The 13010-nt window shown below is 43.4% G+C and overlaps 1 protein-coding gene across 2 annotated transcripts in view; it reads right to left on the minus strand.

Moving 5' to 3' along the window:
* Window positions 1–655: 655 nt before the first annotated feature.
* Window positions 656–13010, minus strand: part of bmpr1bb (bone morphogenetic protein receptor, type IBb) — a 35524-nt gene continuing 23169 nt past the window's right edge. For both annotated transcript variants that reach the window (XM_037485463.2, XM_037485464.2), the window contains 11 exons: window positions 12503–12824; window positions 5885–6044; window positions 5606–5711; window positions 5340–5442; window positions 4170–4266; window positions 3495–3639; window positions 2956–3148; window positions 2561–2858; window positions 2295–2464; window positions 1967–2097; window positions 656–1779 (listed from right to left, as the gene is read on the minus strand). In XM_037485463.2, the coding sequence (XP_037341360.1) occupies window positions 1654–1779; window positions 1967–2097; window positions 2295–2464; window positions 2561–2858; window positions 2956–3148; window positions 3495–3639; window positions 4170–4266; window positions 5340–5442; window positions 5606–5711; window positions 5885–6044; window positions 12503–12590 (1617 nt within the window). In that variant the 5' untranslated portion in view covers window positions 12591–12824 and the 3' untranslated portion in view covers window positions 656–1653. The remainder of the gene's footprint in view (window positions 1780–1966; window positions 2098–2294; window positions 2465–2560; window positions 2859–2955; window positions 3149–3494; window positions 3640–4169; window positions 4267–5339; window positions 5443–5605; window positions 5712–5884; window positions 6045–12502; window positions 12825–13010) is intronic.

Here is a 13010-nt window from a genome sequence, read left to right on the forward strand (position 1 = left end):
AAAATCCATCTTTGACAAGTCATTTATGTACAGGTTTTGTTTTAGTATTTAATAAAATGGATATATATATATATATATATATATATATATATATATATATATATATAATGGATATAAAAGGAATACAAAAAGGAAAACCTGAATACTTGGTCTCAGACAAAGGGAGGTCAGATCCCTCGTGACGTAATAAACCTTTTACCACTCTTATTTTAGACTCCCTGTAGAGACTGTTGTGTCCGTCATCCATACGCATCGTTGCCTTTGACAAATATTTCATAGTTACCCCCCCTTTCTGTTGCCTGGTGTAAGTGGCGCTGTGGCAGTGACAAGTCTAGTAGTGATGAGAGCATCTTTCTGGACTCTTATATAAAAAATATAAAACATTTTGAAGATTAGTACATGTTTCTTTTTACCTAGCTCTCTAAACACAAGGAGGACTGCTTCAATTCATCATCTTTTTTTTACCATTTGAAGTTTCAACTAAACCACTGTGATGGCTCATTTAAATGACACTTTGGACTGCAGTGATACATGTGGAGGAGATTACATATTATTGGGGTCCCTGGTGGCCCCAAGTGACTCATGTACTCATAACATGGGTGGTCACAAGGTCGAGATAATCCTCCACAATGCCCTCGGGAATCAATATTATCATTAAGAAAAAAATCTAAAGATCTTTTTCTGAACATAACACAAGCATTTGTTTGCATTGCGGTATATATGTTTGACATAAATAGACAAGCCATTGAGATGCATAGCCATTTTATTTGGGAATGTTATCCAGATCCACTCATACACTCATCAGTCACATATGTACAGATTAAATAAGGCACATGCCACAGTGGTAAAAGTGAGTGGAACATATTCTGGACACAGATAAATCATCAACTATACATTTTAACATCCAGCCATGCCATCAATAGATGTCAGCTAAATTATATACAAATGAATTGTTAGTGGGATAGACAACGAGGGAGCGAGTTCTGAAGGAAAATTAATAATTCCCAAATTCATCAAGTGTTTTTGTGCCAAGATTGTTTTATTAACATTGATCTAAATGTGCATGAACATTATTACGAAATCTCTGCTTTGCTGGACATGTTTTCTCATTATTTTGGTCTTACTTTATTTCTGTAATAATTATAATAACAATAACATCAATAATATAACTGAACATGAGGTCGCTGATCATGAATTAGACGTTTCTTTTGATGGACGACAGTCACGACAGTGACCGAGTACCACAAAAGAAACGTGAGACAGCTGTGACAGTACAAAAGACTGCACATATGGCTTTAAAAGGCTGGAGCAGAGGCTTCCTCTGGTTAGAGAGCAAGCCGTTCGGGTTCCAGCGCTCCTCTGCCGCCGCCGCCGCGGTCCCTGTCTGCGGATTGGACCTGACGACCACTCAGCTTTCACAGAAAGCAAAACCCGGGGAACTGGCTCGGAGGCCGAGGCAGCGCACACGTCTGCCCTGGCAGAAAATAAATCTTTTGCCTCATCTTTCCGGGCTCCCTGTCCACTATCATTTCTATCGCTCGGCTTCCTTTCTCCTATCTCTCACCGTCCTTTTTCCATCAGCCAGTGTAAGTGGCGCTGTGCCAGCGGCAGTGACAGGTCTCCGGTGACGAGAGCGTCTCTCTCAACATTCTGTCACAATTTGATGTCTTGGGTCTCCAACATTTTGGCCAGAGTCTTCTTCACCCTGAGGGCGGTGAGGCGACAGGTCGGGTTGTGAGCCCAACACTCGGACATCAGTTTCCCCATCTGCCGCAAGCACTGAGGACATGAAGTACATGAACGTAAGAACAGAAACATGTGCAAGTTGAAACAAATGGCATAGCTTTTATACAACATGCATGGATACTTCAGTAAACGTTAGCAAAGCCATTACTACATATAAAGACTTAAAAGTCTTTAACTATGCATTGTTCAAAACGTGGGTAAAGGATAACATTAAAAATACCTCATCACTCGTCCAACGGTTAGCAAATGAAGGTCTTTGTTTCTTAATACAGACAACTTCTCTCATGTCCTCATAGGATGGATCCGTGGGCACGAGGTCATGGTAGGGCAGCTGATACTCCTCCACAATGCCTTCAGAAAAAAAACATCATTTAAAAATCATCTAGACATGTTTTAGATTGTAGAAGTAAAAAAAAGAAGAAGAGTGTATTGTATGTTAATGGGGGTGATATGTTGATATGCTTTTATCTGTATGCTTTTACTTTTTTGTTCTTAAGTGAGTTCATGTGTAATAAAATGTTCCGTATGATTTCTTTCTTTTTCTTGACCTCCTGAAATGCAGCGTCGGGCCATCTCCCAAACGATGAGGCCAAAACTGTACATGTCGGCCATTATGAAGGACTGGGTCTTGTTCAGGGTCTCCTCCAGCACCTCAGGGGGCATATAGCGCTTCGTACCAACGCGTAGGTTGGGAGGGATATCCACCTCGTCGGTGTCACTGCCAGAGAGCCAGGAAACAGGAAGTACATTAAAATAATTCAACAAACCTCTGAGCTCCTGAAACTATTCAAACGAATGTCCAAAAATGTGGTACCTGTTAAACTTGACAGCCAGTCCGAGGTCCGCGATACAGCAGAATCCGTTCTTTTTTACCAAGATGTTTTTACTCTTCAGGTCCCGGTGTGCGATGGCTGGTTTCCCCTGTGTGCCGTAGATCTCAGTGTGCAGGTGGCAGAGGCCCGATATGGAGGAGTAGGCCAGTTTCAGCAGAGCCTTGACGTCTAAGGTGTTGGACTTGAGGTAGTCGTACAAAGAGCCGTTCTCGTGGTAGTCTGTGATTAAGTAGAGCTGAGTCCACGAGCCGGTTCCTTTAATATCCGCCGCTATGAATCCTGGGGGTTGGTCAGAAGGGAGCACAGGTGTTTGCACGTAGAAAGCAACGCGATACACAAGTCCCTTTTACTTTGTGTCCCTCTTATATCACCTTACCCAGGATATTTTCATGTCTCATCAGGAAGGTCTGATATATTTCAGTCTCTCTGAACCAGCTGTCTTCTTCCGTGGTGAAGAAGACCTTAACAGCCACTCTCTCCTCTCTCCACTTGCCCATCCAGACCTCTCCGTATCGCCCTTTTCCAATCTGCTTAACCATCTGAATCTGTTTGGCGATTGTTCGCTGCACCTGTCAGATCATTAAAAGAAAGAATGCGTGGTTTAATCATACCTACTGCCTTCTAATGTGTATTGATTAATAGAACGTCATCGTTGTAACAACTTATTTGCATGGGGAATACGCGCTTTCCTTTTGCCTTTTTGTATTAGTTGCGCTCCCACGAAAGGAGCCTTGTGTCTTAATGTAGTAAAGTACAGCTGCACATAATAACCACCAAATTATTCTAAAGAAAGGATTTGAAATCATTCTGATTTCAGACATATCAGCCAAAGTCCAAAGGAGAAAACGTGAGACATTGCAGTCCTTTGTTACTGCGTTTTGCTGCTGAGCGAGTTGTGCACTTGTTTCGTCTTACCAGTAGAGGGAGTCCTGACCCCGATCCAGAGCCGATGCTGCGAGAATGCTCCATCAGGTCCTTCAGGGACTCTCCGGGGGGGATGTAGGTCTCCTCCTGCTCCAGGTCGATACTGTAGCGCGGCCGGGATTCCTGCCGCTTATATCTGCCGTAACAAGGGGAGGAAATGTTTGATGCCAGTGTTGTAGTAGTATAACATCATAAAAATATGGATAGTATGCCATTAAAATGTCAATAAAATATATTCTATTACTTGTCAATTAATTTGAAATAAAAAAAGTCTTAAGCGAGTTGATGATAAAAATAAAAAAATTTAAATAAAGTATGCCATCCTAATTACGTTGACCTACTAAAAAGTAGTGGTTTTATTGGCGGAAAAGGACTGACTTTGTTTACCTCTGTCTTAAAGTCTGTGTAATCCATAACATTCGAGATGTAAACCCCTTACATTGACATAAAATGGTCATAGCAATATGTCACTAAATTGCCATGAGATATTTAGTATCTCCTGATGAAATCATGAAAGGCTAAATAACAAAGTAATAGTAATTTCAATAATGTGAAAAATGAATGTTAATAGTATATCATGACACAAAAAGGTCCTAGTATAGTCTGTCCACACGTCAGGAGTGTGCATGTGTTGATACATGCATGAGATCTCTTCTCAAATCTTACCTAAAGCAGCAGAAAACCAGGACGAGGCCAAGGATGATGCTGCAAACTGTGATTGAAATGAAGAGAGCCATGTACTGGATGCTGCTGTCAACGTAATCTACACAAAGGGGGAGACATATTCACAACAATTTAATGTCATTTTTATTATTTTAAGTAGAGTGAGTGAGTGAAGTAAGAAGTCTTTGGATTTGGAGTTAATGTATACAAATCTGTTGTTCATCTCCGACATCTTTCAAATATGAATTGGCATGAATAAGCTCCTTTTCCCCCTCCGGCCCCTCTCATCCTTCCCCGCGACCCCCACTCTCCCAGCGTGTGATCGATCACGTCCCCTTCCTGAACTCCACGGATCGGTTGTCACGCTGACAGCGCTGCAGAGACCCCAAGAGGCCCGAAGCAGCTCTGGGACTCTAGACTTTCTGCTGCGCTCCTGCCAATCAGGCACTCAAACGCCCCGGGGTGTGCACAGAAACCACACACACACACACACACACACACACAAAAGGGCCATCCAGTGGAAAGGAGGAGGAAACACAGTGGATGACTTTGGTCTTACCCCTGAATAAAGTTGTTTCAACCCTTTTCCTTGAGATTGGAATGTTTCTCAACTAAGTGTTAGAGACGGTAAGAAGAGTGTTATCCTAGCTGTATGAATTGATCGCCTAAAAATAATGAACAACTTTTAAAATCCCTGCAACTGACTCGGCTATTTTGTTTGTCGCTGTTTTCTTGAAGGTCAAATCAGAGTGCGTGAGTCTGTGTGGAAGTGTAATGGTGAGTTTGTATGAAAGTGAAAGGGAACGAGAGAGAGTGAGAGAGACGGGGCGGGGGGGGGGGGGGGAGGAATGTGTGTGTGTGTGTGTTGATGTGTTGCAGAGTAACAGATGGACAGATATCTCACATCCGTCCCAGGGCAAGAAACTCAAGCGGGCCCCGGGGAGAGGCTGTCCTTTTCATTACAGGGTGAGAGAACAACCGAGCCCACAGGCTCCGTTTCACCTGACCCCCCCCCCTCTCTCTCTCTCTCTATCTGCCCCCCCAGATCAGAGTGCGCTACTTTTCACTCCAGCACCACGCTGTGGTTTGTAACAGTTTAAAACTGTCAGTACCCATCACCGCCCAGCGGGGCCTGAATGAGCCAGTTCTAAAAAACGGGGGCCTGCGTCTCACCTGATGTCACGAGTGGAGGAAGAGTCGGATGCAAGTCTCTGTTGCAATAATCCTGATCCGTGCAACACTTGACGGCTCTCCTCAAACGAGCATTCCACGTGTCCTATCAAAGACACACACACACACATTACAACAACTGGTGAAGAGTGGTATGGAATAATTACTCCTAATGAGAAGATTCAACGATACACCAAATATTTTCCCACTGTGGGTAAAGTTGGCGCTGGAAGACGTGTCTGATTTAAAAGGACACACATCTGACTTACTCTGCACTGGAACTCGAAGCCGGCAAGACCCAGGCAACCTGCAGTGAGCACTGCTACGCCCACCTCCTCCTCCTCCTCCACCATGGTGAAGCAATAGCCATCGGTCCTGCCAACATGCACACGCACATCACCACATGGTTAAACATCTCCTCATTGTCTTCATCCTCGTACAGAAGATGTTGGGGTGCAATAGTAGTTATTGAATCGGAATGAATCCAGTATCAACACTGGTCATTGAGACTAAATTGTGTGTGTGTTTGTGTGTGTGCTGCGCCGTACATGCAGGTATTGTTGACAGAGTCCTCGGGGCAGTGGTGGTAGCAGTGACAGCGAAGCATGTTCTGAGCCAACACCGGGGCGGCGCTGCTGCTCTCCGCTGCCTTCCGCTCCGATCCCCCCTTCCACCCGTTCTTCAGTAGCATGGTGTCCAACATGTTGGCTGGAGCCAGTGAGAGAGAGAGAGAGACTTAGCACCACATCAGGCAAATACATCTGGTCACTCTCCTGGCTTCAGGAAAGCCGGAGGGGCAAAACTTAAGTACATACACACATACACCTCGGGGAAATTAAAGACAGAATAAATCAAAGGACCCAAACAGCATTTCCGGTCATTTCCAAAGGGTCTATTGAATCGTATATTTCTGCCTGCTTGGCAAGGTAACCATGGCAATGCAATCCACAGAATGTGTGAGGAACAGTATAGGCTGTTGAAAGCATTCGTGCTGTTAAGGACTCAATGTACCTGCATGAAGTCTGGAACTAGAATAACACTATGCACCAGAAAGAGGTCTTTGTGCTGTGCGTACCTATATGTGTGTGTGTGTGTGTGTGTGTGTGTCTGTGTGTGTGTGTGTATCCTCAGAGTCAAGCCAAGTACAGAAAGATACATGGTTTGTACACATCACGGTGTACATCCCTAAATTAGACCCCTACATCGGAGTTTATTTTGGGCCTGTTTACTGAATATTTTATGCATTCATATGCATTCTGTTCACATAAGCTCTATTTTATTATATTCTATACAAAAGTGGTACGTGAGCAAAGCAGGTCACTGCGAGGAGAGATGTTGCAGGAGGAGAGGTGACACTAAACCTCGACTGATCTGTAAAGTTCAAATCTGTGAGCCTTAGAAATCATATAAGAAAATGCAACGAATGATTTCCCTGTTGATTTTTCTCCTAGCAGACCTTACCTCATGGACGGCTCATTAAGGACAAAATCCCTGATTTATTTCAAGACGTATGATTATTTTCTGTTTAATACAGGCTCGCTATAACCTTGATGGGAGTGTGATTGTCACGTTTATGAAGCAAACGCATAAGGAACTTTAGGAAACATACGATTTGTGTTCATAGAGAGTTTGTGTGGGTGTGGGAGGGGGGGGGGTGGGGGGGTATGTCTTACTCGGTATATAAAACCCTTTTTACTACAGTCACACTGTGTGTTACACAGACTATTAAAAAGGCCGTAGGATGTAAAGCCAGCAGGAGTCTCACAGTTAAGTAGAGGCCATCTTTGTTACGCTTAGCCAAGGTTCAACAAACAAAGAGCTTTTCTTCCTTGGCTAAATCATTACATTTATAAGAGGGCGGTAAAAAAATCATCCAGGCGTTAAATACCCTACATCCAATAACACAAAACAACAAAAACACAATTTAATCGGTTTGGGTCAATCAAATCAAAAGTTGAGTAATTCGAATTAATTAATAGAGAAATCTATTGAACCCATGAGTGAACATAGCTCATTGTCCCTTTGTCTCCTTGCACACCCACGCACACACACACACACACACACACACACACACACTCTCACACAACAAAAGTACTTGCTGTGTCAGCTAAGGGGCACACATTTAAGGTCACCCCGAAATCTGATCTGCATCCCCCCACACATTCCACATGCTGTTGCTCAAACCAGTCACACACACACACACACACACACACACACCCTTGAAGCAGTTATAAGTTACATACAGTGAATTAGAGACTTCAGTCACTGCTCATCACTGTCGGTGGCACTGCATCTTTGGCACGTCCGCTTTTCCAAAAAAGTCTCTGAATTAGTGATGACAGCTCGCGTGTCTCCTTGCTGATCGTGTTTTTCATCTCTCTTGAGATGAACCCTGTCCGTGTGGTCTGTGACACTTCCTGTGAAGTCTTCCATGTCGACAGAGGAAGCAGGACTGCGGTCGCTCCTACGGCGACGCTAATGACACGAAGGAGCTGAACTGACATTGACATTCCCACACATCAGATATGGATGTTTTTTAATCTTCAATGCTTTTATTTAGGTTTCCTTTGTTTGCTTATTCTCAGCTGATATTTCGGTCTGACTGTCATTGAGGCTTTTGTGGGAGCTTTTCCTTGTTCTTCACTGATTTCGGTCATTTCTTTTTAATTTAGACAGTAATTGTCAGTTAAGAAAAAAAAAAAAAACTTGAGCCATAATAAATGGACTGATTATTGTAAATGTTTAATATTCTATTGATCTGTTCTTGCAGACAAACAACCCATCTGAAGCATATTAATATTTATAATGACCTAAATGCTTCACTCCTCAACCTGTTGAGTGGCAGCATAAACAGGAAGCTACTGCATTGAAAGGACATGACAGGTGATTTTATTCATTATTTTTGTATATCACCAGGTCACACTAGCACTGGAATAGTGATGAGCAGAATTATCTTGAACCAAGGCAAACGTACTTGAATGATCAGTGTAAGGTGACGGGTACGACACGAATGCAAGAGCAAAAGAAGAAGAGTTGAAAGGCAAAGCTGTTCTTGAAGGATCGTTGTAGAACAAGAGTCGGTGACGAGTCGAGAGTTGGCCATTACCAAGAAATGTGCTTTGTGACCTTGGAGAGTGGAATGCAATGTGTCCCTTTCATGTGTAGCCTTATGTGTGTACTTCTCTCCCCTGTTGAAGCATTTATCTGAAATGATGTGCTATGAAAAACATTAATAACATCTCAGAGGTTAAAGCAGAATGTCCATTTCTCTCAAGAAATAACTGGAAATAAAAGCAAAACAGAATTTCTTTCCTTGCTTTGAAATAATTGTTTGCCGGGAAATTTAACCTCTTGGAAAACAAGAGAGAAAAAAAAAAGTATCTCTGCATAAAGTCTTCCAATTAGCACGGATGTTTCAGCTAACTTCAGAGTACCGTTGCCATTAAATCGGTGTGCTGAGACCGTCACACAGACAGTTCATCACAGGCACAGACATCAGAGAAAAGGGAGATAACTTACTCCAGGTGGCCAATATATCACCTCCTCAAAGCAGACATCTTCCCCCGGTGTCTCCAGTGTGCACTCTGACCCCGAGGAGGTCACAACCAACTTGCAAAAGAGGCCATACATCCTCGTCCGGCCTACCAGCGCAACCGTCATCCCTCTCCACCCCCTACAGGCTTCAAAGGACTTTGCACTCAAGCATGTGGACATATTGTACATGCACGGACACACACACACACACACACACAGACAAGAATGTGTCTGAAGAGCACATTCCAACATCTCTCCTCCGCGTCTGCCACAACCGCATCGGTTCAACCGTTTCCACGACGCAGCCTCCAGCGACCTGCCCTCCGTCTGCCAGCAGAGAGCCGTCCTGGAGGACTGAGATGGTCACTTTGAGGCTTTTTTTAAAGTCCCACAAAGGTGTGAATACAACAGAGAGCTGCGATATCCACGGCGAAATACTGAAAACACCCTGCAGACACACAGGCTTCTGCCGTCATGCGATAAATACCAGGAACAGAGAGAGAGAGTGACATCAGAACTTGGACATAAAACCAGTGATTCAGGACCAACCATATAAACCATATTATAGAGAACAAAGAACAAGAATACAATTTCCTTCTTACACACTTACTTCCAACTTTGGAATTTGATATGTATAGTTGTATATTATGTGTTTATATATTTTTATTCACATTATAATAATGTTAATATCAATTCATGGTCTGTAACCGCTTATACTTTTAAGGGGGGGGGGGGGGGGGTTGTTGTCACTGGGCTGACCCACACAGACAGATTACCATTACACTCGTCTGTTAACCCTACTTACATATTTTATGACAGTGTGTTCAGAATTCAAAAGTAGCTTTTCTCCAAGCGTATGTAACAATAAATTACATTTTGTTGGGTTGCAGACTTCCATAATCCCATATCCATCGTCAGAAAACAACAAACCGTCCGCCTAAAAACTCCACCAACTCCCAAAAAGTAGTCCCAAGCATCCAAACCTCACCAGGCAGATCACAAGGTGCGCATGAGTAACAAACACATAAAAGGCACACACAGTATATGCTGAGATTCCTGATTGCTGGAGCAGCACATCTGCCTTGGGATCAAATTTTGTGTGGGGGGAACCGTATCCACATCCTGACAGGAAGCAGCGCACAGAAGGCTGCAGAGGACCAACTGCTGCTGTTTTGTGCTCCTGGACCACTGCACCTCGGCACACGTTGTACTCACACAACACACAGATGTCTTCCAAAGAGCCACATGTGAATCAATGCACGTCACAGTTCCAAATGTTAAAGGAAAGATTTCAAGGCAAATCCATATAACCGCTAACTAGAATAATCATCCACAATGTTACAAATAAAAGGAACCAAAATGCACTAAAGTTCTTGATAAAGTCACAAACTTAAAAAAAAAAACAGTTCGTTATTAACAAACTTTGTCCTTTAAACCCATTCACTCTAAAACTCGTGGATGCTGATGTAAGTAAACTTAAAATTCCTGCAGAGACAAACTGACATTTTCAGTATTCAAAGATCGCTGTCAAAGAAAACACAAGACCTAGTACTAAGAAACTGAATGGTTAAATTCACATGTCTGTCCAGAAGACCAGAGAGCAGTTTTGCTGGTACATGGTGAAGCTATGGTTGGCCTTCTGTTTATTCCCATCACAGGTTCAGATTAAAAACAGCAGCATTCATAAACAGCTTGTGTCAGGAAACATCTCACCTTCTCAATATAATAGTTTCCTTTGCAGTTATGACCGGAACACATTGGGTTTTTATTGTCACCTCAAATCATCATAAACGTATATTATTGAACATATCAATGCAACTACCAACTCCTTTGTATTTCCACTGCATTGTAACTTCAAGAATGCTCATCTAATCTCTGTGAACCATAACAGCCTATTGCAACAGGTGGCACATTGACCATGCCACTTTGATTTATGGCCAACCTCCCACATGTTTTACCCATTCGCGGGACCTTTGCCCAATCAGATCACAGAGGAAACCAAATAAGCAACTGGTGCCTCAAGTATTGATGAAAGAAAGTTGACGGAAGGAGTAAAACTGTGGAACATTGCAGACAGAGCATTATTATGGAAGCTTTCCAAGAAGGCTCACAGCTTTAACTGCACCAACAGCAGCATCCAGAAACTGCCTCCATATATAGTCAACTGTTGGAAGGACAGAAAATAAATTCTAAATACTTTTTGAATTTCACTCCATCTTCCTACATCCTTTCTGTCCGTGTGGTATCCGACCCTCAAACACAGACACTGGGTGTCAATATTGGATGAGAAGTTAAACACATAGCTCAGTCTGCACTGGTAAGAATGAAGGAACTTCTCTGAAGAAACATTCATCAGCAGCTGACGTATTTCGAGACCAACTGTGAAAGTTACAGCTAGCTCTGAACTACTTATTCAGTCTGGGATTTTACCACTGCTCTTTATTATTGACACACTTTCAGTGAAGCTTCTCTTTCAGGACCAAACAACATCCCTTTGTATTCAAATGTGAAGTTACATTATATACATATGCCTTTTATTTTTTTAAAGCTTTCAAATTTACAATGAATTTATAAAAAATATGTCATTGACATCTCACTGTTGTCATTGTTAAAATACTGTTGAAGCTTTGGTCTCAATGTTCGTACATTTTAGCTGTAAAAGCGAAAAATCACTGTCAAAAATCGATATTAAAATCAGTACCACAAATAATTCAATATGTTCCATTCACTGTGAGTAAGCTAAAGTTCATCATAAAGTAGCAAAGGCAGCACCTCGAAAACATAAATTAAAGAACTGACACATCATCTTATCATCTCAGGGAAATATTCCAGAAAGTCACTGAATGACAATATTTATAAATCATTGTGCTTGTGTGTGTGTGTGTGTGTGTGTGTGTGTGCGCACCCAGATGCTGGCTTTACAGCCTGACACCCAACTGTGTTGTTAATAAGTGTTTGCCAACTTTCTAAGTGTGCAAAAGTTAAAGTTCTCCCCATAAATCATTAAAAGTAGAAGATTGGTTTCTATTAATCTATCAATTATTTGTGTACCTTTAAAACTAGAAATTGCAAACCCCACTCATACTAACACATATAAAGAACAATGTGTCTCTCCCTGCCCTGCAACAACAAATGCACCCGTGTCATCTTCTTGAGGCTGAGAGCAGGTCACCCCTCCCCGCCTGTCACAACGCACCATGACACTGTTGGCATTTATTGTAAAAAGACAACTGGCTGTCCATCTTCAAACAATTCAAAACATGACACGGGGGGTGGGGGTGGGTGGGGAGGGGGCAAGACAAATGCACACCCGCTTTTTACGGTAGCCTCTGTTAGGATGCCAAGAAACTTTTGCTAATCATAAATTCACCAGGGTAAAAAAAAAAAAACTCACAGCTAGAACGATCAACCAGTAACACTCACACTCCGACTGACTTCAGACAAATAAAGTGCATTTAACCACAAATACACATCCCGAAAAAGAAAATGTGCACAAATGGTATCCTTTGATCTGGTTCTTGCTAATTCCCTATTACAGTTGGGCGTGATGAAGCTGAGCCGATCCCACGGAGGCCTCAGCCTGTGACTTCAAACGTACAGGCGGCAGGAAGGATGGAAGCGCCGGCACTCACCCTCGGACCCACAGCTCAGGGATGCCAGTCCGGTGACCAGGAGGACGGCCCGCCAGGTCCACTCCAGAGGCAGCCGCGACACCACCATCACTCCCCTCCCGGCTCCGGTCGCCCGCCTCCTCCAAATCCCCGAGGTGCAGCCACAGCGGACGCGCCCGTGCAAAGAGGCGGAGGCGAGAGCCTTGTGTTTTGTATCCTTCGGTGGGGGAGCGTCAGTCCGCTTTCCTGCACAAGTGTCTCTGTGTGTGTGTGCCTGCCACTCTGCCTCTCAGCAACTTCCCACAGCACACTGCAGCCTCCAGCATTACTCCACACTGACAGCCTGGGAGAGACGGACACAGAGAAAGCAGAGGGGGAGAAAAGAGGGTGGGGGTGGGGGTGGGGGGGGGGGGGTGTTATTCAGTTGCTCTCTCACTGTGCTATTTGCCTGGCCCTTTCTATGACCGGTTCACTATAGGGAGCAGCTGAGCTCTCTCTCTCTCTCTCTCTCACCCCCCACCCCCCTCAT

This window comes from Pungitius pungitius, chromosome 18, assembly GCF_949316345.1.
Source record: "Pungitius pungitius chromosome 18, fPunPun2.1, whole genome shotgun sequence".
Classification (NCBI taxonomy): Eukaryota; Metazoa; Chordata; class Actinopteri; order Perciformes; family Gasterosteidae; genus Pungitius; species Pungitius pungitius.